The sequence below is a fragment of the Eptatretus burgeri genome, chromosome 20 (genome assembly GCF_056783735.1).
Source record: "Eptatretus burgeri isolate ZD-2024b chromosome 20, Ebu_testis_v1, whole genome shotgun sequence".
Lineage (NCBI taxonomy): Eukaryota > Metazoa > Chordata > Myxini > Myxiniformes > Myxinidae > Eptatretus > Eptatretus burgeri.
The window spans coordinates 2063326-2089522 of NC_140980.1; the positions used below are offsets into that span (position 1 = coordinate 2063326).

The 26197-nt window shown below is 42.3% G+C and overlaps 1 protein-coding gene and 2 non-coding genes across 3 annotated transcripts in view; all 3 read right to left on the minus strand.

Annotated features, from left to right (window-relative positions):
* LOC147008295 (cell surface glycoprotein MUC18-like) overlaps positions 1 to 26197 on the minus strand; it is a 153995-nt gene that overhangs the window by 97501 nt on the left and 30297 nt on the right. The window contains exons 7-8 of the mRNA XM_085865144.1: positions 7746 to 7876; positions 6317 to 6461 (exon numbers count right to left, since the gene is read on the minus strand). Coding sequence (XP_085721270.1) covers positions 6317 to 6461; positions 7746 to 7876 — 276 coding nt within the window. The remainder of the gene's footprint in view (positions 1 to 6316; positions 6462 to 7745; positions 7877 to 26197) is intronic.
* Positions 18688 to 18769, minus strand: TRNAS-UGA (transfer RNA serine (anticodon UGA)). Its single transcript has one exon. It is a non-coding gene; the product is annotated as a tRNA-Ser (tRNA).
* TRNAS-UGA (transfer RNA serine (anticodon UGA)) lies at positions 23461 to 23542 on the minus strand. The gene has a single exon. It is a non-coding gene; the product is annotated as a tRNA-Ser (tRNA).

A 26197-nucleotide genomic window follows, 5' to 3' on the forward strand; every position in this document is an offset into this window, starting at 1 on the left:
GTCGGGGCTCGTTAGAAGGGGGGAAGGAAAAAATGAAGACGCCTCTCGGTACACCACCACTGTACGAACACTGGACAGCCTGCTACACCTCCCGACACGCATGTAACGTCCGATTACCAAACAACCTGGCTAAACATGCATTTAAGGGGGGATCTGGGCTAATCCGATATTTACTAACCCACTAAGGGCCAATTTCCGCAACAATATATTGTGATAAATCACTTAATCTCACCAAGTCATTTGCGTCAGCCGGGCTTGGATAATTTATTAATTTATAAGCATTTTTCACATTAATATTTTTTGCAATACGATATTTCTGTCGTTCAGCCTGTGCCTTTGTGTAATCATTTGATAAATCAATATCCAGTTCTTGGGATACACCAAAGATAGAACCATCTTTCCCAACATGAGTCATTTATATTAGATGAAAAGTAGTCATTAAAAAAAAATTTTGTTGAGTTGAAATAACACATAAAGACTTAATTGACCACAAGACTTGGAATTTAATTATTGGACTTGAAATGTTTGATAAACACCATTCTGTAAGAATTTGATTCCTTCAACAGTTGGTGGAAGACCAAAACTATCAAAATAATATTTGTCTTGACTATTAAAAATACAAACCCAATGAGAACTGTTCCCATTATTATCTTCTAAGTTCATAATAATATTCTTTGTATGTTTAGGCAAGTTTGTTAATTCATCTCTCATACAAATAACCACATTATGAATTTTTAATTTCTTTCAATAATTGACAAGTTCTCAATTTGATGTTGTATTCTTTCCAAATTATTTAAACCACTCATCAATGCTCATTTATTTATTTGAAAGATATGATCCATTACCCCTTTTAGTTAATTTTACACCTGCTTGTGCGATAGAAGAAAGCATATCTCCAACGAACAATCTCGCTTTATCAGGCAGACTTTCAAGTTTTTCAGCAAAATCTACAATCACACCACTTCCACTAATTTGTTTCTCCAACTCTTTGTTTTGTCTTTCCAATTATTTTTGAGCCCGGAGTTGAGCCTTCCTTTCGTTGGCAGTTTTCACCGCTGCTGAAATACTGTTACGGATCTGGCAGCCATTTGCACACAAACAGACAGCAGTCCCCAAGCTTAGTTATTTCGATAAGTATGTGTTTATAGTTGGGGCCCATCCCCTATGTCTAACGGGAATTACATGTGTGCGCTGTGAAGTTTCTTTGTCGTTAGTCTGGAACAGTCTGTCATAATAAAAATTCTTATGGATTGGACCCTGTTCACTATTACACAGCCCTGGGTTTGGCTTGGAGTGCTATCTATCTATAATTCCAGCAATCTCTGTGTGTGTGTGTGTGTGTGTGTTTGTGTGTGTGTGTGTGTGTGTGTGTGTGTGTGTGTGTGTGTGTGTGTGTGTGTGTGTGTGTGTGTGTGTGTGTATCTGTGACCGCTGTTTCTCGACAACCACTGGTCCAATCTAATTGAAACTTGCCAGATATATTGCTGTGGACCTGAGGATGTGCCTTTTCAAGGTTTGATATTAATCAGACAAGTGCTTCCCAAGTTATAGCCATTTATTTACCAACCAATTACAGGACACGTTGTTGCGTGAGCGTGGCCGATGGGGAAGGGAAGCTCAGTCGCGGTCCCCATTACGGATTACAACGTACGGGCTTCCGGATAATGATGACTTCGTGTATTCTCATAATTTCTCGATTTCTTATGCGCATTTATAGATAAACACAATGGCCCAAGTTATGATCGTTTTCATTTTAGACGGTACATAAATTTCGGTAACATCAGAGTGCTGGTATGCTCCGAACCAGGAAGTACATTTTTCTCTCTTCTCTTTTTGTTTTTCCTTGCCACGACATTGCGAAAAGGTAAAATACGTTGGCGCTAATTGAATAATTGGGTATTAAAACTAAATTGCGAATAATCGTAACTTCGAATAATATGCAAACTTCCGGGCCACGCACGTACGGGCACGTAAGAGCGAAGAAACGGCCTGTGTGGTTGTTGTTTGTTGCTCACGGTTTGAATTTTTTTTTTACGCGCACGTACTTGTGTTAAAAATGACAACACAAAATTTGGAATTAATCAGTGATATCGATATCTATCTATAATTCCAGCAATCTGTGTGTATGTGTGTGTGTGTGTGTGTGTGTGTGTTGGGTGGTCGCAAGAGTACCCTTATTGTCGGGTTTTCCGTCTGTGTGTGTGTGTACGTGTGTAAGTGTGTGTGTGCGTGTATGTGCGTGTGTGTGTGTGTGTGTGTGTGTGTGTGTGTGTGTGTGTGTGTGTGTGTATGTGTATGCAACGCGAGGCTCCACAGCACAAATTCGCAAACCAATTTCAATGAAACTTGGCGAACAGGTGCCATATGGTTGGGAGTGTGCAGTTTTGAGTTTCGTTGCTAAGCAACCACCCGTTGCTATGCAGCGGCCGAAAAACCGCGTTCGCTATTTTCAATACTTGTCCTACAGTTTTGAATGTGGAGAAACGAGACTTCGGAATTAGACACTTCGAGATATTTCGAAAATTTTACTCGAGCCGATTTTTGATTTAAGTTTTATTTTTCAAATGGTGGTCCTTCAAAAATAGGGTGTCTATTTACTGTCATTTTTTGTTTGTTTGTTTGTTTGTTTGTATGTAATGGACAGCTCTGGAGGCCAGAGGAGTCAACCAATTTTGATGAAACTTGACAGGAAGGTTCATACCAGGATCGAGTTCTATGCTTTTGAGCACCGTTGCTATGGACACCACCATTGCCTAGCAACGGGACTTTGAAATTTTAGAAAAATCCTAAAAAATTAATTTTTTCGAAAATCAAAAATGGGCTTTCAGGATTTTAAGCGCACTATAATCAACCTCTTTGTCAAAATTTTTCAGCCAGATTCGTCAAAAACTATGACTGGTATGCAATTATGTCACAACCACTCATGTCGCCTTCCGGCTTGTGTGTGTGTGTGTGTGTGTGTGTGTGTGTGTGTGTGTGTGTGTGTGTGTGTGTGTGTGTGTGTGTGTGTGTGTCTGCTGTTTATCGACAACCACTGGTCCGATCTCATTGAAACTTGCCAGCTATATTGCTGGGGCCCTGTGGATGTGCCTTTTCAAGGTTTGATATTAATCAGAGAAGTGGTTCCAAAGTTATGGCCATTTATTTACCAAACCAATGACAGGACGTGACTAATGACGTCACAATTGTTCTTTTTGTTTGTTTTTTTTTGTTTTTTGCACGTGCGTGCACGTACGTACGGGCACGCGAGAGCAAAGGAACGGCTTGTGTGGTTGTTTCTGGCACCCGGTTTTAAAGTTTTATTTTATTTTATTTTTTTGCAAGTACGGGCACGCACGTACGGGCCCGCGAGAGTGAAGGATCAGCCTGTGTGGTTGTTGTTTCTGGCACGCGGTTTGAAAGGTTTTTTTTTCCACGTACGGCCACGCACGTACAGCACGCACTGTGTGTGTGTGTGTGTGTGTGTGTGTGTGTGTGTGTGTGTGTGTGTGTGTGCACGCACTATCTTATATCTGTGAGTGTGTGCGTGTCTGTGTGTCTGCGACCGCTGTTTCTTGACAACCACTGGTCCGATCTCATTGAAACTTGCCAAGCGGTTCCCAAGGGAACAAGCGGTTCCCAAGTTATGGCCATTTATTTACCAAACCAATGACAGTACAGGGTGCCATGACATCACGATTGACGTCACAATTCTTGTTTTGTTTTTTTTTAGGGGGAGGGGGGTTTGCACGTACAGCCACACACGTACGGGCACGCACGTACGGGCCCGCACTAGTGCTTTTAATTATAGAATAGGCCAAAAGAGGAGGAATATCTCAAGTATGTTCCAAGAGATATGCTGAAGCAAATAACAAATTAATATCTTCCTGATTATAATAAGAATGAGGACAACTCTTACCTGATGTAATATGATGCAAACAATTTGTATTGGTGGGCTATGTCTCAATCTTTACCTTATGGATAACTTAAATTGGTTGAAGAAAAACATTATGAAAAAGTTTTACAAGACATTGTTGTCTCCTCTCAAAAATAATTGGATGAAGCTGAAGTTGGATATTATTTTGAGGTTGATTTAAAATATCCAGAACTTCATCACAAACATAAAGACCTTCCTTTTGCCCCTGATAAAGAAAGTCCAAGAAAAGAATGGTTAAGTGATTACCAACAGTCATTTAATATAAAAGGTAAATCTCCAGAAAAACTACTTACAACATTAAATAATACAGAAAGTTACATTAAATAATACAGAAAGTTTGATATATTTTGCATCAAAAGAACTTGAGGCAATATTAATCTGCTGGGTTGAGAGTGAGGAAAATTAATCGGATTTTGAAATTTAAACAAAGTCATTGGTTAAAGAAGTATATTTATTTTAATACAAAAAGGAGAACAGAAGCAAAAAACAGATTTTGAGAAGGACTTTTATAAATTAATGAATAATGCTGTATTTGGAAAGACGATGGAAAATGTTAGGAATCGACAAAACATAAGATTTGCTCCATCTTGGAAACAGGCTTCAAAGTTAATTAATAGACCAAGTTTTGAACGAGCGGAGGTGTTTTCAGAGAATTTTTGTGCTATTCATTTAAAAAAAGAGAGTATTGAAATGGATAAACCTATTTATATAGGAATATCAATTATTGACTTGTCAAAGTTGTTAATGTATGACTGTTACTCCAATCATTTAAAATCAAAGTATAAGGATAATGTGTCATTGTTATATATGGATACAGATAGTTTTATATTAGAAATTAAGACAAGTGATGTTTATGAGGATATGATTGATAATATTGATATATATGATACAAGTAATTATAAGTCGGGAGATGTGTTGTTTTCATTAAAAGAAGAATAAAGTTATTGGTAAGTTTAAAGATGAATTGGGTGGGAAGGTTATGAGTGAATTTATAGGATTGAGATCAAAGTCTTATGCTTTTACGTATATTGATAATAATAACATCGATTGGTGTGATAAGAAGCTAAAGCGAATAAAGAAAAATATAATCAAGGAAACAATCAACTTTAAACATTATTACAACTGTTTTACCTTAAAGAAGAAAGAGTACAGAAAATGAATACAATAAGAAGTTATAAACATCAATTATATACAGAAGAGATAAATAAGAAAGCATTAGGAGCTTTTGATGATAAAAGATATATTTTAGCGAATGGAATCAATCGTCTCCCTTCTGGTTATAAGTATAAGTGTTAAGATATTGGGTTGGGAATTTTAACAGGCTACCGTCATCTTTTTACTGATTTATAAATGATGGAACCAAGCAAAAACCAAACCAAAGAGTGAAGATGTAATCAGTCTTGGTATTTAAATGGGAAACATAAAGAATGTGAGAAATATCAAAGAAGTCTTATTGAAGAAATAACCCGGGAAAAAGTAGATAAAACAAATAAGCGAATAAATTTAATTACAAATAGTTTGGAGGATGTAAAGAAAAAAATTAATATCCTTGAATGGACTGAAAAACTTTGATAGTTATCAATTGAATAATGGGAAAACAATTTACTGCAATCTCAAAATGATATGTGGCTCAGGAGGTGGTCAAACAAGAGCATTAAGATAAGTTTATAATTTCATTTCTGCTCAACAAAAATACTTAAATCAAGAACTAAGTTCCAAAGTAATCTTTGTGAATATACTTGATGGTGATGAATGCAATAGAAAAATTAAGTTATTGCCCAAAGTCGAACATGGACAAATATTCATTGGTTCGCTCTTGCAATGGAATAAAAATATAAAAGGAAAGAAGTGCTTTCATCAGTAAGTCTCAATTTTACATTTGCTTGGATAGGAGGGGGAGGAAATCAGTCTCCTATTTTGGGCTTTTGGGCCTTGAGTCAGAGAGTTTTTCCCTTTTTCCCCATTCATTTGAATGGCTGCCTCAGAAGCCCCATTTATCCTCTACTCCTATGGCTATATGAAGACAAACACTTGAGTCTTTGTCTTTCAGACAACCTTGTGCTGCCATCAGGAACTGAATAACACATTAAAGTTAAATGAGCTGTTAGTTTTGCCCTGCTGGATAAACCAGACTTACAAAACCATATGCTCCAACAGAACGGCACAGTGATGCTAACTCATATACCGTACCTGGTGACCGATCAATATCATCTCTCACACAAATTTTATATGTATATATATATATATATATATATATATATATATATATATATATATATATATATATATATATATATATATATACACACACACACACATATATAAATATATGTATATATATTTCAATCTTTCAGTGAAATACTCACCAAACAAAACAACAATAACGTTATGCATACTTACAATTAACCTGCAGGGTTATTTCATGACTTGGTCCATCCACAGATTCAAGAAAGTCGAATGTTGTGCACTTGTACACCACACCATCTTCCCTTGTAACTGAATGAAGTGTTAATCGTTCTCCTTCATGTTCATTTGTCTCCCCACCCTGCACACAAAATCGCATCGGAACATTAACAGTCTTAGCCCCCCCCTCCCCCCCCCATGAATGTGATTGATACACCACAATGCAATACCAAATACCTGATGAAAAGCGTAATTATCTTTAAAATTTAGTCCATTTTGAGTTTGAAAAGTTTCTCAAATTAATATATGAACTATGAATGTACATAGATTACAGGGTACTGCACGCAAAGGTCGATCTGTGACCGGATAGAAAAGTACAATTATTCGGCCGAGGTCGAGCGACTCGAGGTGGAGGCCATTTATTCCTCCAACATGAAACACCACAATCCATACCTGCAGAAAACTGATTTTTTTGTAACACCGGCCACATTATCCATCCAACCATCATGTAACTTTGTTCGAACTTGGTTGTGGGATGGCTTTGAAGACTATAAAATACAAGTTGAGGAGTCTTTCCTTCGTGTTGGGAAAGGAGGTGCACAGAGGACACTCCGCAAGCACATCTACACTTGACACAAGAGATGGTTCAAGAACAAAAATGGGGAAAAGCAGGAATTCCAAAACAGTTTCCCACAATTTTCCAGGAATTCCCAGGAAACGATTTAGCGAGGAGAAACACCAGTTTGGGCTCTGCTTGAAAGATTTTTTCAGCACAAGCTCGAGAAAATTATGCTTGCACCATCTCTAGTCTGTGTCATACGCGGCGTGGCACTATTACTGCCGGTGTGGCACAATAGACATAGAAGTTAATGAGCACCAAAATATTATCCTGAACTTTGTGTTGACCAGAACTTTCAGTAGAGTCCTTTTTCATCTCATTCGCACAAGGACCTCAGTCGACATTCCACAACATGGTCAAGGATGGTAGTGGATGCCTATTATCTGGTAATATCATTTTTATATCCAGAAATCTTGGCTAATGGAGGACCAAAATGACAGAAGGCAGCAGGTTCACAGATGGCCAGATAATCAAAGGAGAAAAAAAATGCACATGAGGAGAGGAGTATCAGAAAGGAAAAGGAGGAGGGGTGCAGATGGGGTAAGTGAGAGTAGAAGAGAGCATTGATTGGTATGGGAGAAAGCAAAAGATGATGGGCAGCAATCTTGAGAGACCGGTGGGAACGGCATGAGATACAGACACAGGAGTCGGTTCCACTTCAGAGAATGGAGGTGAGCACCCAGCTGTTTGTTGAGTTTAAGTAATAAAATTATGAAATAATTTTCATCAATGTCAGTGGATGGCTTTTTCCGTCAAGGCAAGCCGGAGCTAAAGGATCACTCTTTGTATTGCAAATGCAAATCCTACCTTCTGCCATGAAATGGCGTAGTCCAAGTCAGAATTTTTCTCTGTCGAGCATTCAAGCACAACGTCATCACCTTCTTTAATCGGTTGCGGTGAAGGAGACACAATTTTCAGTGCAACACTCTCTGCGGCATCTGTTCAGAGATGTTTTTCACAAATTAGTATCGGAACCTCTCGAACATGCATTCCTTTTCATCGTGCCAAACCAGTTTCTCATATGTTCAGTCTCTATTCTAAGTGACTTGCCAAATCACCTTATCTTGCCCAGTTCATTGCTTTGATAAATTTCATTTGAATGAGACGTCACATTAGAGTTTATCCAGATATCAGATATACCCTTTGAGAATATGAAGCTGTTTACTGTGATCTAAAAGTTGCTAACATGTTATAGTTGTTAGCTCACTTGCAGAGTACCGCTCGAAGGGCAATCTTGTTCTAAGCATGCAATGCGCTCTTCTGACGCATCCCTTTCTATGGGTGGTGTATAGGCAACAGACCGTTGCCTCGATCACTCTCGAAAACAAAAATAACCCGGGTTTCGTACATGAACCAAAAACATGCAAATTGCTTGTCATGTGCATATATAAAACATCGTGGTTATATAGCTTGGATAATTCCAATTGCACTGGCCCATAGGCTGATACCATAGGCCTGAAGCCGAAATTTACTGTCGCCTTCACAAGGCCCATGATGCCAATTGGCTCCAACCTTTTGATATTTGATCCTTTGAAACAGTCGCTTTGGTTGTTTTACACTGAACAGTAAACTTATTGGAAGGGTATGACGATTGTGAATACGACATCTCCGAAGAGGCTTACCATTGCACTAAAGTGGCGGATGTATGCTTTTTTTCAGGTTGTGGGTCGTGTGGGTCATGTGGCTCATGGCATCAGGCCAGCTATCCAACTAATGGTTAAAGAGCGGAATTACAAACATACATACATACAAACATATGCTCCATTGTTTATGGATGGTTCTGGAGGCCATCGTGGGGATATGATATCTCCAAGACAGGTTATAGCTGATGGTGAGGCCCAAGAGCTCCACATACTGTGTGTGCTTCTCCCATCGGATGAACACAAAAAAATATTCAATGAGAGGATGAGACAGCTGGCCCTTTGGGAGGGATAAAGAGAATGAGTGAGATTTCATTTTGCCATTCCAATATATCCTTCAGGTGGCTGACCAGTAACTTGTCTTTTTTCAACACCGGCAGAGGATTGCTGTTGCAGCTTGCCTTTAGTTAGGGAGCCAGCACAGTTTCATTTACACTTTTGGGAACAAAAGGTTTGATGGTCTCATTCTGTCAAGAGTACATGGGGGATGAATAAAACCCATTTCTTAAGCATGGCATTCCCGGCCTTTAGGGGAGGCAGGGTCCCAAACCCCCCATCAAAAGCATCAATATCATCAATAGCTCCTAATATCACGAGTTAGAAATATACAACTTAAGAAACAATATTTCCAGGGGTTTGCACTTAAGAAGGGCCCCAGTGGGGGTACAAAAAGGGTCTCAATTACACTTTTGAGAACAAAGCTGAAATTGATACTGAAATATCCCCTCACATCGCTTGTCACAAAAATGTAACTCAAGAAAGGATAGTCCCTGGCGTTTCGGCTTAAGAAGGGTTCAAAATGACCAAGGAGGGTCGAGCAAATCCTTATTGGATTTGGCCCTGGCAACCACTGGGCCTAACATCTGCCGAGGCCCAGGTGTTCAGTCACACATTCATCCAATACACAACACATTTCTGTCGGCCAACTAGCATCAAGTTACTATTTTTAGCTCACGACAATATCATACAGCGACGACATCTCAGAAAACAGACTATAATCCCAGTGCCTGCGCGGTGACTGGCTATACCTGCGTGCTATGAGATTCAGGCCATCCACTGTCGACTCTTACTGGAACGTACACAGGCTGCCCCTGTGCATTCAGTCACACACTCCGTGAAAGCCAGACTCCGTGACATTCTTCTCTTCATTTGACAAAGTACGTATGAGGCAAAGACTTCACCGAAGTATTGTAAGTCTAATATTCTCAGCCGAGTCATATGGACCAAGCAACATTGACATGAAAAAGACAGAACACTGAAAGCTACACTTATCCTGAACAAGGAAGGCAAAAGTGTACTATATGTACAGTACTTATTCTTTTCGGTCTTCACTGACCTTCCAAAGCATTCTTCGAGAAGGCCTCCATCACGTCTTCGATGACGCTGATGCAATTTCGCCCACTTTTGCCATACCCCCAGGCCCATGGGTTAATTTCATTGATCTAAACTCTAAAGATATGAATTCGCACTGTTTTTTCAGGGGAAGCAGTGGTGTAGTGGCAGTGTCAGACTCAGGAGCGGGAATGCCAAGTTCGATTCCCGGTCTGATCACCATCTGTTTCTTTGTGTCATTGGGCAAGGCACTTGACCAAACTTGCTTCTCTCCAACCAGGAGTAATGGGTACCTGGCTGGCAGAGAATGAGAAGTTGTGAGCGCTGAAAACAGCAGCCGGGCTGTAATACTCCCCAAGGAGCGGAGAAAGAACGTGGAAAGAACAGGCCAACAGCTCGGGGTAATAAATGTGAAGCGCTTTGAGAATGTTCAACATTATAAAGTGCAATATAATAACTTCACATTTTTATTTTTCCTATCTTCTCTTTAGGAACTCATTAAATCAAGGCCTCCTGATGATCTCACATAAAAAGGGCAAGCCAAGGAAATGATAATTAATGGTAGGCTATGATAATGATAATCAGTCCATATTCTGTAATTCTGTATTTCGGTAATTGAGAAATTCATGACACACCACACATGTCCCTTTTGTTCTTCCCTTCACAGCATCTGCCCACCAGTCATTGCCTTCAAAGTGTCTTATATACATGTTGTTCCGACCGAGACAAGCAAGTTCCCTGGCAGCAAGAGAAATGGGCAGTTGTTCAGCGTGCTCCTGAGGCCAGGAAGGGAAGTAAGAACTACCAATCTTCCAAATCCAGAGCAGTTGTTGAGGTTTCACCAAGTCATCCAGGAGATGGTGATGGGTACCGCAGCAAGTGCGACAAGAACTTTTACAGCCATTACCACTCAGTCTCTACCTTGGCCTATTGGGAATGACACTGTAGGCCCAGAGAGAAAGGCGTTACGCTCTGCATCATCTGCTTCAACTGTTAGTGGTGAAGAGTCAAGCAGAAGGGTGTCAACTCTTGGTATTTTCCCTGATACATTTTTGTTTTGTGACAAAAAAGGTCAAAAAACGCCCAGACGGAACAAAAGAGCTCCCAGGAAAATTGCAAACCAAGCAAGCGGCACAAAAGATTCTAGAGATTGTGCATACCCTCAAGCAAGCATGTTCACTTGTAAAAATCAGTGGGGTTGACCTGATAGCGAAGGAAGCCCAGTTTCACCACAGTTGTCGTGCCACATATATCTGGAGGGCGGATAGGGTGAAAAGTTTTGGGCTGCCCCCCCCCCATCGCTGAGGAGCCTGTGAATCCCAAGTTTCCTCTTGACTGTATCTATTCGTACGTCAAAGACAACATCATTGACCGAGAGAGACCTGAACACCTTGCATCCATTTATGAACAATTCACTGAACTCTGTACTGAACTTGAAGTGGTCCCTTCAGTAAGCAAAGCGCAATACCTGGGGGACCTTCTGACCAGGAAATTCCCTGACACGATTTTGGTGCATTCCCCAGACTGCCGCCAGCAAGGTGTGATGGTCCACAGCACAGCCATTGAGTGTGATTGCATTAAGGCAGTGTATGACATCAAGTCATCTCCTGAGGGTCAGGTTACTAAAGTTGCACTGCAACTCAGACAGGCCTGAAGGAGATGCTAGTCGCTGGTCTGTTTGCAATTCGTCGAACGGACGATCAGTTCAGCAGGGTACCGGTAGATCTCACTCTCGAGCAGACGGTAAATGCTGATGCAGCATCAAGGATGACGGGATACACAGACGCCACGAATAACTTCTCAGCCCGTCTGCGGTGGAGTGCGACCAAGGGTGCCAGAGCAGCACTCCTTAGCGCCATGCTCGAAAGGGCTGGAATGAATACAACCAGTGACACACAGGCTGAGCTGACCCCAAGCCGCATTTCACGGGACAATAAGGACCTGGGCAACCTGCTGAAGACCATCGAAGGGTTTGCCAATCCATTAAATCTCGAATCAGAGTCCCTTGTAAACATCCAGACAGGGAAAGCTGCCACCAAGGAAAGTGTGCACATGATGCCGCTAGATTCGAGAAAGCTATCACTCGGAACCGCATGAAGACTTTTGCAGACCAAGGCGCAAAAAACAAGAGAACAAGTAACCCGATCGTACAAGAACTTAGGTGCACAAGAGACCTGTTTGGATGGATTGCCATCATAGCTGTGAAAAGGCAAGAAGACTTTGAATACCTCCTCACATACCCATTGACTCCGGTTCCTCTAACAATGTGTAGAACAGATGGCACTCTGGTTACAATGGCCCATGGAACCAAGAGTGATCTCTTCGCAGTCCTTGAGAGCAGGGAAGCAGTGCATGGTTCGCCAACAAAGGTGAGGGCTACTGTAATAGCTGGCAACTTTCTTCTTCACTGCCTTCCACCAAATCTACCTCCGACGTATGGTGGACTTTCACGTTACTTGCTGCATGCAGTCCTCTCACATCCCTCAATACAGGTAGACATCCTCTTCGACACTTACGAGGAACCCTCAATAAAGGGTAACGAGCGCGGATGCCGTGGCACAGAAGATTCTGTCTGTCACATCACAGGACAAGAACAGATTCGTCCGCGGAATATTGAGAAGGCACTGAAGTCGACATCTTTCAAACAGCAATTACCCCGCTTTCTGGTGAAACATTGGGCTGAACAGTGGCATTCGGCTAGCCTGGATGGCAGGGAGTTGTACGTTGGGGTCGACACGCAATGTTTGCGGTTCAGAGGAGCCAGTGGGATGGTTGATGTAACGCCTGTTCCTCGCTTGGAGTGCAATCACCCAGAGGCCGACACAAGGATATGCCTTCATGCCATTGTTGCAGTTTCTCGGAGCCAACAACCAGGTGACATAGTTATCAGAGCCACTGATACCGACATAGCAGTTATTCTTCGACACCATTCCCATCGCGTGAACACCAAGATATGGATGGACGTCGGCACCTCTGGGCCCGGGGTAACAGGCGTTACATTGACCTCTCTGCCATTGCAAGCAAGATTGGACCCCGCCTATGCAAAGCCCTGCCAGGCTTCCATGCATTCACAGGATGCGACTACACCTCATCCTCCATAAGGAAGGGGAAAAAAACGTCCTCTGAAAATTGCTGAAGAGAATGATCATTCCTTCCTGGATGCTTTCTCTGCATTGGCAGCAGAGCAAGTGGACGAAGCAACTTGCAACGTTCTTGAGGAGTACACTGCAAAATTGTACGGTACAAAAAAGACAATGCCACTGAACAAGCACAGATTTATGGTATTTGAGAAATCAATCGGACCGAAGAAGGGTAAGCAGCCATTTGCAAGACTCAAGGGTGTAGATGCCAGCAGCATCTCACCATGCGAGAATGTCGTCCAGCAGAAGATCCATCGTATCGCAGCAACTTTGTTGCAATGACATGGCACGCAGCCTGCAACAACGCTGTGCCCAAAGATCCTCAACAAGGATGGGAACTGGTGGACAATTCCTACCAAACTGTGTGGTTCACAGGCCCCCAGATGCCCGACAGAGTTCTTCGAAATCCCGGTGATCTCGGCGACGACGATGACGACCCGAGGCCGACTGACCCTGATTCTGACACCGATGGCAATGACAGTGACGCAGACAACCAAACTGACGATGAATATGACTAAATCGGCTTCTTCAGCTATTGTTCAATCCAAAAGGCACCCATCTGTTAAAAAAGCATCGTAATACCAATTAGATCAGGGGTCTCCAACCTTTTTGGGCGGAGGGCCACAAAACCAAAGTGGTGAGGAGTGGGGGGCCGCAACCAAAAAAAGGACGCTAAATTCCAGAAAAAATATATATACAGTAATCCCCCGTTTCTCGCGGGGGTGACATTCCAAACCTCCCCGTACTCAGTGAAAATCCGCGATGAATGGATGCCTCCCCAAAAAATCGACTCGTCTGGTCTGGTCGGTTTGGGAGTGATTGGGTTTGAGGTGCCTGAGATCGACTAGTCTGGTCTGGTCGGTTTGGCAGTGATTGGGTTTGAGGTGCCGGAGATCGACTAGTCTGGTCTGGTAGGTTTTGAGGTGCTGGGTTCGAGCAGTGCTCGTCCAACGGCGGCAAACCTTTTTCCTTCCCGAAGCATATATCGAGCACCTTAACCTTCTCCTGGAGCGTCCCAGGACCTTCCTCTGGCGCTTCGGTTCCTTGCCAGAAGCCTTAGAAGGTGCAGGGCGTTTGGGCGGCATCGTGGGGCTTTGAGAAAAAACGTCGAAAATATTCGAAGTTCACAAGCGAAACTTTGTCTTGTGCGTTGTGTGACTGGTCGAGCACCACGCGTTATAATTTCTTGCTTAAATAATTTATATTTTATATATTATTACCGCGATGTACCGGGGGAATCCGCAGAAAAAAATTAGTTACGTTCCAAGGGAAAACCCGCGATGAACCGGGGGCGCGATAGGTGAACCGCGATGAAGCGGGGGTTGACTGTATATATAATTAATATGCGGAAATTTAAACAAAAATTAGTGCTGAATATATTTTTCTTGCCAACGAATATGATAAATAAATAATCGTGTTAAAAACACGTGTCAAATATGAATCAAAATGATAATAAAAATTACAGAACGCTTTGATCATTGACCCTGACAAATTTGCAGTATCGCGGGCCGCATTGTAATGTAAACTTAATATGGCACCGCGGGCCGCATAAATCCGTCTAAGGGGCCGCATGTGGCCCGTGGGCCGCAGGTTGGAGACCCCTGAATTAGATGAGGAGTATTGTTTATTTGCAATGTAAGACATATCAATTTCATTGGGCGGTGCGAGGATGAGGATATGTCGGGAATCTTATGATACTTTGATGCAGCATTGGCGAATATGGCACTTACAAGTAAAATCCTTGCTGAAGTTATTATTTGTGAGACTTGAACATAAATTGGAACTAAAGTGCTGTAATTGTGAGACAAAGCAAAGGCACCCAAGCCGAGAATTGATGCCAGTTACCTTTATTTTACTGTTTCCTCCTGTATGTTTCACAATAAATTATATTATCAAGCTCATACTTGTCTACTCCTTGTCTCTGTTGGCAATGAAGAGTTTTGACCCTTCTTCGTCCGTTTGAACCCTTCTTAAGCCGAAACGCCAGGGACCATCCTTTCTTAAGTTACATTTTTGTGATAAGCGAAGTGACGGGATATTTCAGTATCAATTTCAGCTTTGTTCTCAAAAGTGTAATTGAGACCCCTTTTGGACCCCCCACTGGGGGCCTTCTTAAGTGCAAACCCCTGGAAATAGTTGTATATTTGTAACGAGTGATATGAGGGGTGTCATCAGTGTGAATATCAATGCTGTTCTCAAAAGTGTAAATGAAACTGTGCTAGCTCCCTAACTACTTCATTAAAACAAATATATTAAACAAGTCTGAAGACGACGATGGTTTATGAGCGGTATTTGACGATGTAGATTGTTTCAGAAGTCAAGGATGAGACAATGTGATAATTTTTGACCAAGTTATAAAAATGATCAACATGATGTGGTGCGGGTGACAGGTTATTAGCTGCAAAATGTCGAAAACCCGTTTTCGTTCAGCAACTTAAAAAAATTGACCTTTACATGACCTTTAAAGGTCCCAAAACAATGTTGTGGACATTAAAATAAGGAAACAGGATACGTGCTTATAGCTTAATGGAGTAAGTTCGTCGAAGAAGGTCGAAAACCCGGTTCGATTCCCACAACTTTGAAAATTTGACCTTTGTGAACTTTAAAGGTCAAAGGTCAAGGATTATGACCTTTGGTGCAAAACTTCCTCTGAAACATTCCAGGAACAATATAACGTCACAAAGGCTATATGGCATTTCGCACTCCTCGGATTATCCATACTTTGATGAAATTGGCGTAAAAACAAACTTGAAGGGGGCGCCACGGGCAAGGTGTTCGAGAAAGAGCAAAATGGTTTCAAGACTTTAGGTGGGGAATGACCTCAAGATTATGCGTAAAAATATTGTCATCCCAACTCTCAAAGTTTGGGCGGTCGTATGATTTTTATGTCAAAATTCGCAATTTTCTATGTTTTTGACCTTGTGACCTTGACCTTGGGACGAAAATGAAAAATCGGACAAGTTTAAGACAATTCATTTTGCTATTCAAATACCGAAGAACCCATTCCATTCAGTCAATTCCCAAGGAGAAGATAGATTTTTAATCTGGCCACCGCCGAAAAATGGCTATTTTTTGGGCGTAGCTCTGCCCACAATGGGCGTAGCCACGCCCTCATCCAAGAAAACACAACTAGACTGATGTCGAACACAAAACCAAGTTTCATCAAGATCGGATCAAAGTCCATGGAGTTATGCTCTGGACAGACACACGGACAAGCCGGGAGGCGGCGATGGGTCGCCGAGCATGGAAACTATAAGATTTAGAGCAAAATGGATGTCATATAACGGATAGGGAATCACCTTAAGATTATGCACATCAAATCTCATCCAATTCCATCTACTGATAACTACTCGGTATCCATTTGAATGAAAAGTACCGAAAATCAGAAAGTTTGAAATCAGAAATCCCCAAAGTTCGAGGGCGTGCTGTGGGTGAACAAAGATATAAATCGAAAATCCGGCTCGATCGCTTGTGCACAATGTATTCCAGACGATTAGTGTGAATTTTCATAACCATCCGACAATAACCCGAGGAGTAGCATTTGGCGCGAAGGCACCTCCAGCTCTCGCATATTATCGATTTTTGCACTAACTGACCTTTGACCCCTGACCTAAGCGAAATCGGTCAATATGTCCTGAGGCAAAGTTGTAGTACTCATTGAGTACCATGAACCTGCAAAGTTTCATTCGTATCGATGCACTGACCTGGTCGCTAAGGGGCCTTCAATTTTCGCGCATACCCGAATTGTAGGGGGCGCTGCAGGTAAAGTATTCCATATATCACAAAAACCGGAATATATTTGGTAGAGCATCACCTGTAGATCATTAGTGCCAAATTTCATAACCCTACGTGGGATAATGGCTTTCGGAATCGATTTCGCGTGAACGGTACCGATTTTGAGGGTTTTTCCGTTGTTGCTAGGGAACCAAACCGTCCCGAGCAACCATCACAATTTCCAAAGTCCGAGGTCATAAGATGTACCTACCACCCGAGTTTGGTAAAAATCCGCCCACGTTTACTACCAATTATGCTGATGACAAACGAACAAACATCCAAACAAACAGACAGATTTACTGACAATAAGGGTCACCTATTTCGGCGACCCAAAAGACACACAGACATAACGAATATAGTGGTCACTCTGGCTGGTGCTCGTGAACCAATTATTCTCTCTCTGATGTACCAGACCAGACTCTTCACAGAGTGTCAATGCCACCAAAGCAGCTTCCTGAGCAAGAGGGATAAGCTGGTTGTTTTTCCATTGTCTTTCCACAGTAGTTAGGGTAGGAACTATGTCATTTGGTCAGGGTGCCAGAGATAGTTCACTGACTATTTGCAAAAGACACCATGGGATCTTTAACATTCACCAACTAATATTGGCTGATGGGACACAGATTTTAAAGTTCATCCAAAGGACGGCACGGCACACACATTGATGAATCACACTGCCTGTGAAACACTGGGATGACAGTTTATAGCTGGTTTGGGATTCGAACCGAGGAAACACAGCTTAGAGGTGAGTGTACACACCTCTCAGCCATCCTGTGAGGCTCCTTATAATTATTACAATAATCCTTACTGTAATTCATGGACCGGATTTAGGGGTTTAGTTTGCAGGGCCGGATTTAGACATGTGATGGCCCCTGGGCAGCCTTCAGTAGTGGAGGCCGACCCTACCTTAGAATACTAAAAAGGTGACAAGACATATTTATAGTCATCCACAAAGTATATTTTTCAACAACAAAGAATCTGAACTTCGATATAAAATAGAGAATGAGATAAGATGAATATCTTATATCTGTTCCATTCACTACCAACTACCATTCAGGCACTCACAAATACATTTTTCCTTGCAATTTTTTTTTCATGAAGAATTAACAAGATGTCACGCAGAGCACGACACTTGCAAAATCCATGAAACAAATTTGACTGAAAAAATAATTTGTGGTTGAATTCAGTGACCAAATATGCAGCTCCTCTTCAAATTTCAAGTCAATGGGTTTAAAATTAAGGGTTTTAGAAATGCCACCTTAGTTGTTGACCTTGGGACGAGGTTGACCTTTTGCTCGATGTTGACCTCAAAACAATTGGCTGGTTTAAATCAGTGACCTGAAATATAAATCCTCTTCAAATTTCAAGTCAATCCGACGAAAATTGAGGATTTCAGAAGTATCACCGAAGTTGTTGATCTTGGGTCGATGTTGACCTCAAAAATAATCTCCTTCTTCCTTATGACAAACTCTACCATGTGGTGAAGTTTCGTGAAGATCGGTTTTAAATTGTCACTTGGGGACGACAAACAAACGGACAGAACAACAAAATCGACTGATCATCGATGTTGCAAGAAACAGAAGGAGAGAGAGAGAGGGGTGAAAACACAACCTCCTTCACCTTCGGTGGTCGAGGACATCATATAAGTTCCATCACAAGAAACTTTGACGCTGGAGAAGAGGAAACAATGAGACCCCTGAAGACCTGCACAACTTATCAACTTATAAAGTTGCTTGAACTCACTCCGTTCTTGATTTTAATTCAGAGCTTCAAGAAAGGAAACAGCACGAACTTCGGTACGAATCTGCTGTGCACAAACGGCTGTCCTCCCAGAATCAAAGTGAAGGCTCCAAAAAAACAGTGTGACGTCATGGACAGGATTCGAACCTGTGCGGGGAAACCCCATTGGATTTCAAGTCCAACACCTTAACCACTCGGCCACCATGACATGCGCCAAATGATGTTCTTACGATTTTGATGAAACTCGGCCACGAGCTTCATATTTGATGTCTAACGAAGGTGCATTGACCGCATCAAAATCTGCGCTCATTCAGGGGGTGAACGTGGGGCGGGGGGTAAGGGTTAACCGCCCAAAATAGTTGGTATTTGCCATCTTTTCCGAAACTACACACACGATATCGATGAAACTTGACACAACCTTCCTCACCCGTGATGGACCAAAGTTTGTTCACGCAATTAGAAAACCAGGGCCGAAGAGGCTCTGATGGGGGGGTCTGAGCCCCCCCCCCAAATAAGTATTTGCTCTCGTCTCCAAAACTACAAACACAATTTCAATGAAACTTGACCACAACTTCATCACCCATGATGTACTAACATTTGTTCGCAGCATTAAAAAAGTTAGGGTCTGAGGACCTCTGGCTGGGCATCTGTTGGGGTGTGAAGGTGTGTGTATATGTGTGTGTGTGTGTGTGTGTCTGTTGGGGGGGGCGTTGATTGACTCTTGCTCCTGATCCAAGTGAGCTTCAGGACACGCAGTCGTATTTTTAATATCGACCTTTGACAGTCTTTTCAAAACCTGCAGTTGCCCATCACCTGGACGAATCCTGACACAATCACACCCCAGAGCAATCAGTGATTTCTGCCTGAAACTGTACAAGTTCACAATTGGCTCCCATGGCAATGGACATCTTTTTCGTCCCCGTTGAACTTAGTCCGAAATGGGGGCTTACGGGTTGGGTCTCGTCCGTCTGTGCATCTGTGTGTCTGTCCACAGTCGTATCTCAGACACGTATGAACCTATTTTGTTCAAACTTGGCACAACGACAGTACATGATGGTATACATCTGCTCATCATTTTGGTTCCTGATTCAATCAAAGATGGCCGACTGGCGGCCATTGTACTTGTGAAAACCTGATGTTAAACACGTCCTCAACCATTTCTCAGACATGCCTTTACCGATCTTGCTCAAACCTGGCACACAGGTAACGAATGATGGCTTACACATGCACGTCATTTATTTTTGAGATCAGATCAAGATGGCCGACTGGGGACATCAGGGCCGGATTTAGACATGTGGTGGTCTCTGGGCAGCCTTCATTAGTGGAGGCCGACCCTACCTTAGAAGACTAAAAATAACACCGCAAAGCGGGCGTAACCCCTCAGCCCCCTGACGCAAACCATTTTCAAGATGGTGGCCATATTGAAAATCGCAGCGCGCCCATTATCGAAAAGAACCTTCCTCTGCTCAACCCCAACACACCCAGCAAAATTGGATTTAATCGGACAAGGCATTCTCGAAATTGACGGAAACCAATTTCAAGATGGCTGCCATGGAGGCCACATTGAAAATCGCAGCGTGCCCATTTTCGAAAAGAACCTTCCTCTACTCAACCCCAACACACCCAGCAAAAATGGATTTAATCGGACAAGGCGTTCTCCTCGAAATCGACGGAAACCAAAAGTTGACAGACGCCCGGACGCCTGGACAACGCCTGTGAAGACAATCGGGCTGAGGGGTAAAAACTGATCAGACAGCATTTTCAACTAAATGATAATATTCTATTGTCTGCAGTTAAATAGAATTACTTTTATATGTAAATAAATATTATTAAATGTTATACTGTTTGTGTAATTCAGTACATCTCCCCCCAAATACATGAACATGAATCCCTTTTGGGTGAAATTTGCATTCCCAATCGAAAACATCATACATGTCAAGTAACGAATTATCTTACACAATATAACGAGGTGACCCACATCACGAACACCCATGACTGAATAACCCAATTGTCTGCAATCTTCCATGTCACATGACCACTCAATTCAGTTGTGCATCCACATAAATGTTGTAAATATGGGTTGGTCCTTTAACTCCGAACAGCAGAATTACTAAAACCACAGGGGCGATGACATTTTATGTCTTTTTCTCCTTGTTTGTACTTGAAGTCAAGGCGCATTAAACAAGGAACAATGCAACTCACTGACAGGCAATGGGAGAAAACGTTGACGTAACAAACAAGGTGTTAAATGCACAAAAGAAGAGAAATGGAAAGGTGTTGTCTTGCAAGTATGTGGAGAGAGATAGGGGATGGTTCTGAGAATAGAAAATATCATGGGTGGGGATGGAAGATGACTTGAGGTGTTGGTTAACGGCCAAACTGAAGCTCTGGAGGAAAGAATGTGATTTAACAGACTGAGGAAGGAGGTTCAACAATCGAAGAAAGAAAGAAAATAGGTGGAGGTGAAAACATAACCTTGAATTTCAGATTTTCACAAGGAATGGGTTACTGAAAGAACACGTCCGACCTGGAAAGGTTGGGAAGGAATGGAGAATCAGAGGGAAAATATACCAAAGGAGAGGCAATAAAAACAGAGGGCACCAAAACTATCTGAGATGACAGAGCTGAGCATGTCCTGTGCTTCCACTTTGTGGTTGTTGTTATCCTTGTCCCTTGTCTAGTAAAGATCTCTAATCATCTCTTGTCTTTAAAATATAGAGGACTGATTGATGTGGTTAAGTAAATATATTACGAGCAGGGTTGCCACCTTCAGGGCGGGTCGAGATTGTGTATTACTTGCTGAAAAATGGAGCCTGGACATGAAATATCAGGTCATCTCATAGCTCGTAGGACCTCTGATGAAAGGGAGACACTTCTACCTTGGCTCATACACGCATAATATAACTTTCCAATCCTATCTATCTTTAGTTCTCTGTCTTGGAGTAGTTACCAGACAAAGTTATGGGACTGGTCCACAACTGTGAAGAAATTCGAATGGCATTCAGTTGAGCGCATATCTCTGCCAGGCTCAACAGTTTACGTTTTGTATCCAACTGAAAGGCCGGATCTGGATCCGGACCTGAAACAAAATCTAATCGAATTGTTCTTGTCACCGAACCAACTCATCCACCAAGATTTATCATGACTCGGCCACAACTTTTTGAGATATCGTGCTATATATCGTTTTTGACCCGATCTCTAAATGGTGAAGAATCACATTAAAAGTTCTAGTATCCGGATCTGTATCTGGATCTTCACCAAAATCTAATCAGTTCATCCTTGTCACACACCGAAGCTGTCCACCAAATTTCGTCCAAATCCGTCTTCAACGTTTTGAGATATTCTGTTCACAGACAAACGAATGAAATTGCTCGTTGAGCAAAGAATTGCTGGAATAACTTTGTCATATCTCCATGATCTCTGAAAAAAGAAAAACCCGGAAATCAATTTGGTTCCCACAAGTCGATAGTGCTTCTGTTTAATGACTTATAGCACTTAGTTTGGTCATGATCATAACTTGGAAATCAATCGGACTTGAAATGGCGTTTTTATCGCAATTTGAAATTTTTGACCCGACCCCTCTGACATTCGACCCCCGACCACTCAGAAGGGTGTTGGTGTGGCATGCCAATGAGACATATGGTTGGATGCAGAATTGGAAGATGCACATTTTGGATTTGGTTTGAAGTCGACACGACCATGTTAGCGGACGTTATTGCAAAAATAAGAATTTCTGTTTTTCGGTGACCTTGACCATTGACCTCGATTCACCAACAACGTCAAGTGTCTAAGTTGGACCATGGACGACGTCTGTACCCAGGTTGGTCATGATCGCTGAAACGGTGTGGCTGCTCCGGCGAAAACAAACACACAAACAACAGACAGACACAGAATGACACACACAACTGACCAACATAATTTCCGAAATCCGAAGGATTCCGGAAATTAACAAGAAGACGTCACGCAGAGCACGATACTTGCAAAATCCATGAAACAAATTTGACCGAAAAAATAATTTGTGGTTGAATTCAGTGGCCAAATATGCAGCTCCTCTTCAAATTTGAAGTCAATGGGTTTAAAATTAGGGGTGTTTGAAATACCACCTAAGTTGTTGACCTTGGGACTCGGTTGAACTTTTGTAGATGATGACCTCAAAAACAATTGGCTGGTTTAACTCAGTGACCTGAAATATAAATCCTCTTCAAATTTCAAGTCAATCCGACAAAAATTGAGGATTTCAGAAGTATCACCTCAGTTGTTGATCTTGGGTCGATGTTGACCTCAAAAATAATCTCCTTCTTTCTTATGACAAACTCTACCATGTGGTGAAGTTTCGTGAAGATCGGTTTTAAATTGTCATTTGGAGGCGACAAACAAACGGACAGAAAAACAAAATCGACTGATCATCGACGTTGCAAGAAACAGAGAGAGAGACAGAGAGAGACAGAGAGAGAGAGAGAGAGAGAGAGAGAGAGAGAGAGAGAGAGAGAGAGAGAGAGAGAGAGAGAGAGAGAGAGAGAGAGAGAGAGAGAGAGACAGAGAGAGAGAGAGAGAGAGAGAGAGAGAGAGAGAGAGAGAGAGAGAGAGAGAGAGAGACAGAGAGAGAGAGAGAGAGAGAGAGAGAGAGAGAGGTGAAAACACAACCTCCTTCACCTTCGGTGGTCGAGGACATCATGTAAGTTCCATCACAAGAAACTTTGACGCTGGAGAAGAGGAAACAATGAGACCCCTGAAGACCTGCACAACTTGTTATCAACTGAAAGTTGCTTGAACTCACTCCGTTCTTGATTTTAATGCAGAGCTTCAAGAAAGGAAACAGCACGAACTTCGGTACGACTCTGCTGCGCACAAACGGCTGTCCTCCCAGAATCAAAGTGGAGGCTCCAAAAAACAGTGTGACGTCATGGACAGGATTCGAACCTGTGCAGGGAAACCCCATTGGATTTCAAGTACAACGCCTTAACCACTCGGCCACCATGACATGTGCCAAATGATGTTCTTACGATTTTGATGAAACTAGGCCACGAGCTTCATATTTGATGTCGAACGAAGGTGTATTGACCGCATCAAAATCTGCGCTCATTCAGGGGGTGAACGTGGGGCGGGGGGTGGGGGTTAACCCCCCAAAATAGTTGGTATTTGCCATCTTTTCCGAAACTACACACACGATATCGATGAAACTTGACACAACCTTCCTCACCCGTGATGGACCAAAGTTTGTTCACGCAATTAGAAAATCAGGGCCGAAGAGGCTCTGATGGGGGTCTGAGCCCCCCAAAATAAGTATTTGCTCTCGTCTCCAAAACTACAAACACAATTTCAATGAAACTTGACCACAACTTCATTACCCATGATGTACGAAAATTTGTTCGCATCATTAAAAAAAAGTTAGGATCTGAGGACCTCTGGCTGGGCATCTGTTGTGGTGGGAAGGTGTGTGTGTGTGTGTGTGTGTGTGTGTGTGTGTGTGTGTGTGTGTGTGTGTGTGTGTGTACGTGTGTGTGTGTTGGGGGCGGGGGTTGATTGACTCTTGCTCCTGATCCAAGTGAGCTTCAGAACACACAGTCGTATATTTAATATCGACCTTTGACAGTCTTTTCAAAACCTGCAGTTGCCCATCACCTGGACGAATCCCGACACAATCACACCCCAGAGCAATCAGTGATTTCTGCCTGAAACTGTACAAGTTCACAATTGGCTCCCGTGGCAATGGACATCTTTTTCGTCCCCGTTGAACTTAGTCCGAAATGGGGGCTTAAGGGTTGGGTCTCGTCCGTCTGTGCATGTGTGTATCTGTCCACAGTCGTATCTCAGACACATATGAACCTATTTTGTTCAAACTTGGCACAACGACAGTAAGTGATGGTATACATCTGCTCATCATTTTGTTTCCTCATTCAATCAAAGATCGCCGACTGGCGGCCATTGTACTTGTGAAAACCTGATGTTAAACACGTCCTCAACCATTTCTCAGACATGCCTTTACCGATCTTGCTCAAACCTGGCACACAGGTAACGAATGATGGCTTACACATGCACGTCATTTATTTTTGAGATCAGATCAAGATGGCCGACTGGGGACATCAGGGCCGGATTTAGACATGTGGTGGTCCCTGGGCAGCCTTCAGTAGTGGAGGCCGACCCTAACTTAGAATGCAAAACATAATACCGCAAAGCGGGCGTAACCCCTCAGCCCCTTGACACAAACCAATTTCAAGATGGCTGCCATGGAGGCCACATTGAAAATCGCAGTGTGCCCATTTTCGAAAGGAACCTTCCTCTACTCAACCCCAACACACCCTGCAAAAATGGATTTCTTCGGACAAGGCGTTCTCCTCGAAATTGACGGAAACCAAAAGTTGACAGACGCCCGGACGCCTGGACAACGCCTGTGACGACAAGTGGGCTGAGGGGTAAAAACTGATCAGACAGCATTTTCAACGAAATGAGAATATTCTATTGTCTGCAGTTAAATATAATTACTTTTATATGAAAATAAGTATTATTAAATGTTAGACTATTTGTGTAATTCAGTGCATCTCCCCCCAAATACATTAACATGAATCCCTTTTGGGTGAAATTTGCATTCCCAATCGAAAACATCAAACATGTTAAGTGACGAATTATCTTACACAATATAACGAGGTGACCCACATCATTAATATCCATGACTGAATAACCCAATCGTCCGCAATCTTCCATGTCACATGTCCACTCAATTAAGTTGTGCATCCACATAAATGTTGTAAATATAGGTTTGCCCTTTAACTCCGAACAGCAAAATTACTAAAACCACAGGGGCGATGACATTTTATGTCTTTTTCTCCTTGTTTGTACTTGAAGTCAAGGCGCATTGAACAAGGAACAATGCAACTCACTGACAGGCAATGGGAGAAAACGTTGACGTAACAAACAAGGTGTTAAATGCACAAAAGAATATAAATGGAAAGGTGTTATCTTGCAAGTATGTGGAGAGAGATAGGGGATGGTTATGAGAAGAGAAAATATCATGGGTGGGGATGGAAGATGACTTGAGGTGTTGGTTAACGGCCAAACTGAAGCTCTGGAGGAAAGAATGTGATTCAACAGACTGAGGAAGGAGGTTCAACAATCGAAGAAAGGAAGAAAAGAGGTGGAGGTGAAAACATAACCTTGAATTTCAGATTTTCACAAGGAATGGGTTACTGAAAGAACACGTCCAACCTGGAAAGGTTGGGAAGGAATGGAGAATCAGAGGGAAAATATACCAAAGGAGAGGCAATAAAAACAGAGGGCACCAAAACTATCTGAGATGACAGAGCTGAGCATGTCCTGTGCTTCGACTTTGTGGTTTTCGTTATCCTTGTCCCTTGTCTAGTAAAGATCTCTAATCATCTCTTGTCTTTAAAATATAGAGGACTGATTGATGTGGTTAAGTAAATATATTACTAGCAGGGTTGCCACCTTCAGGGCGGGTGGAGATTGTGTATTACTTGCTGAAAAATGGAGCCTCGACATGAAATATCAGGTAATCTCAGCTCGTGGGACCTCTGATGAAAGGGAGACACTTCTACCTTGGCTCATACACGCATAATATAACTTTCCAATCCTATCTATCTTTAGTTTTCTGTCTTGGAGGAGTTACCAGACAAAGTTA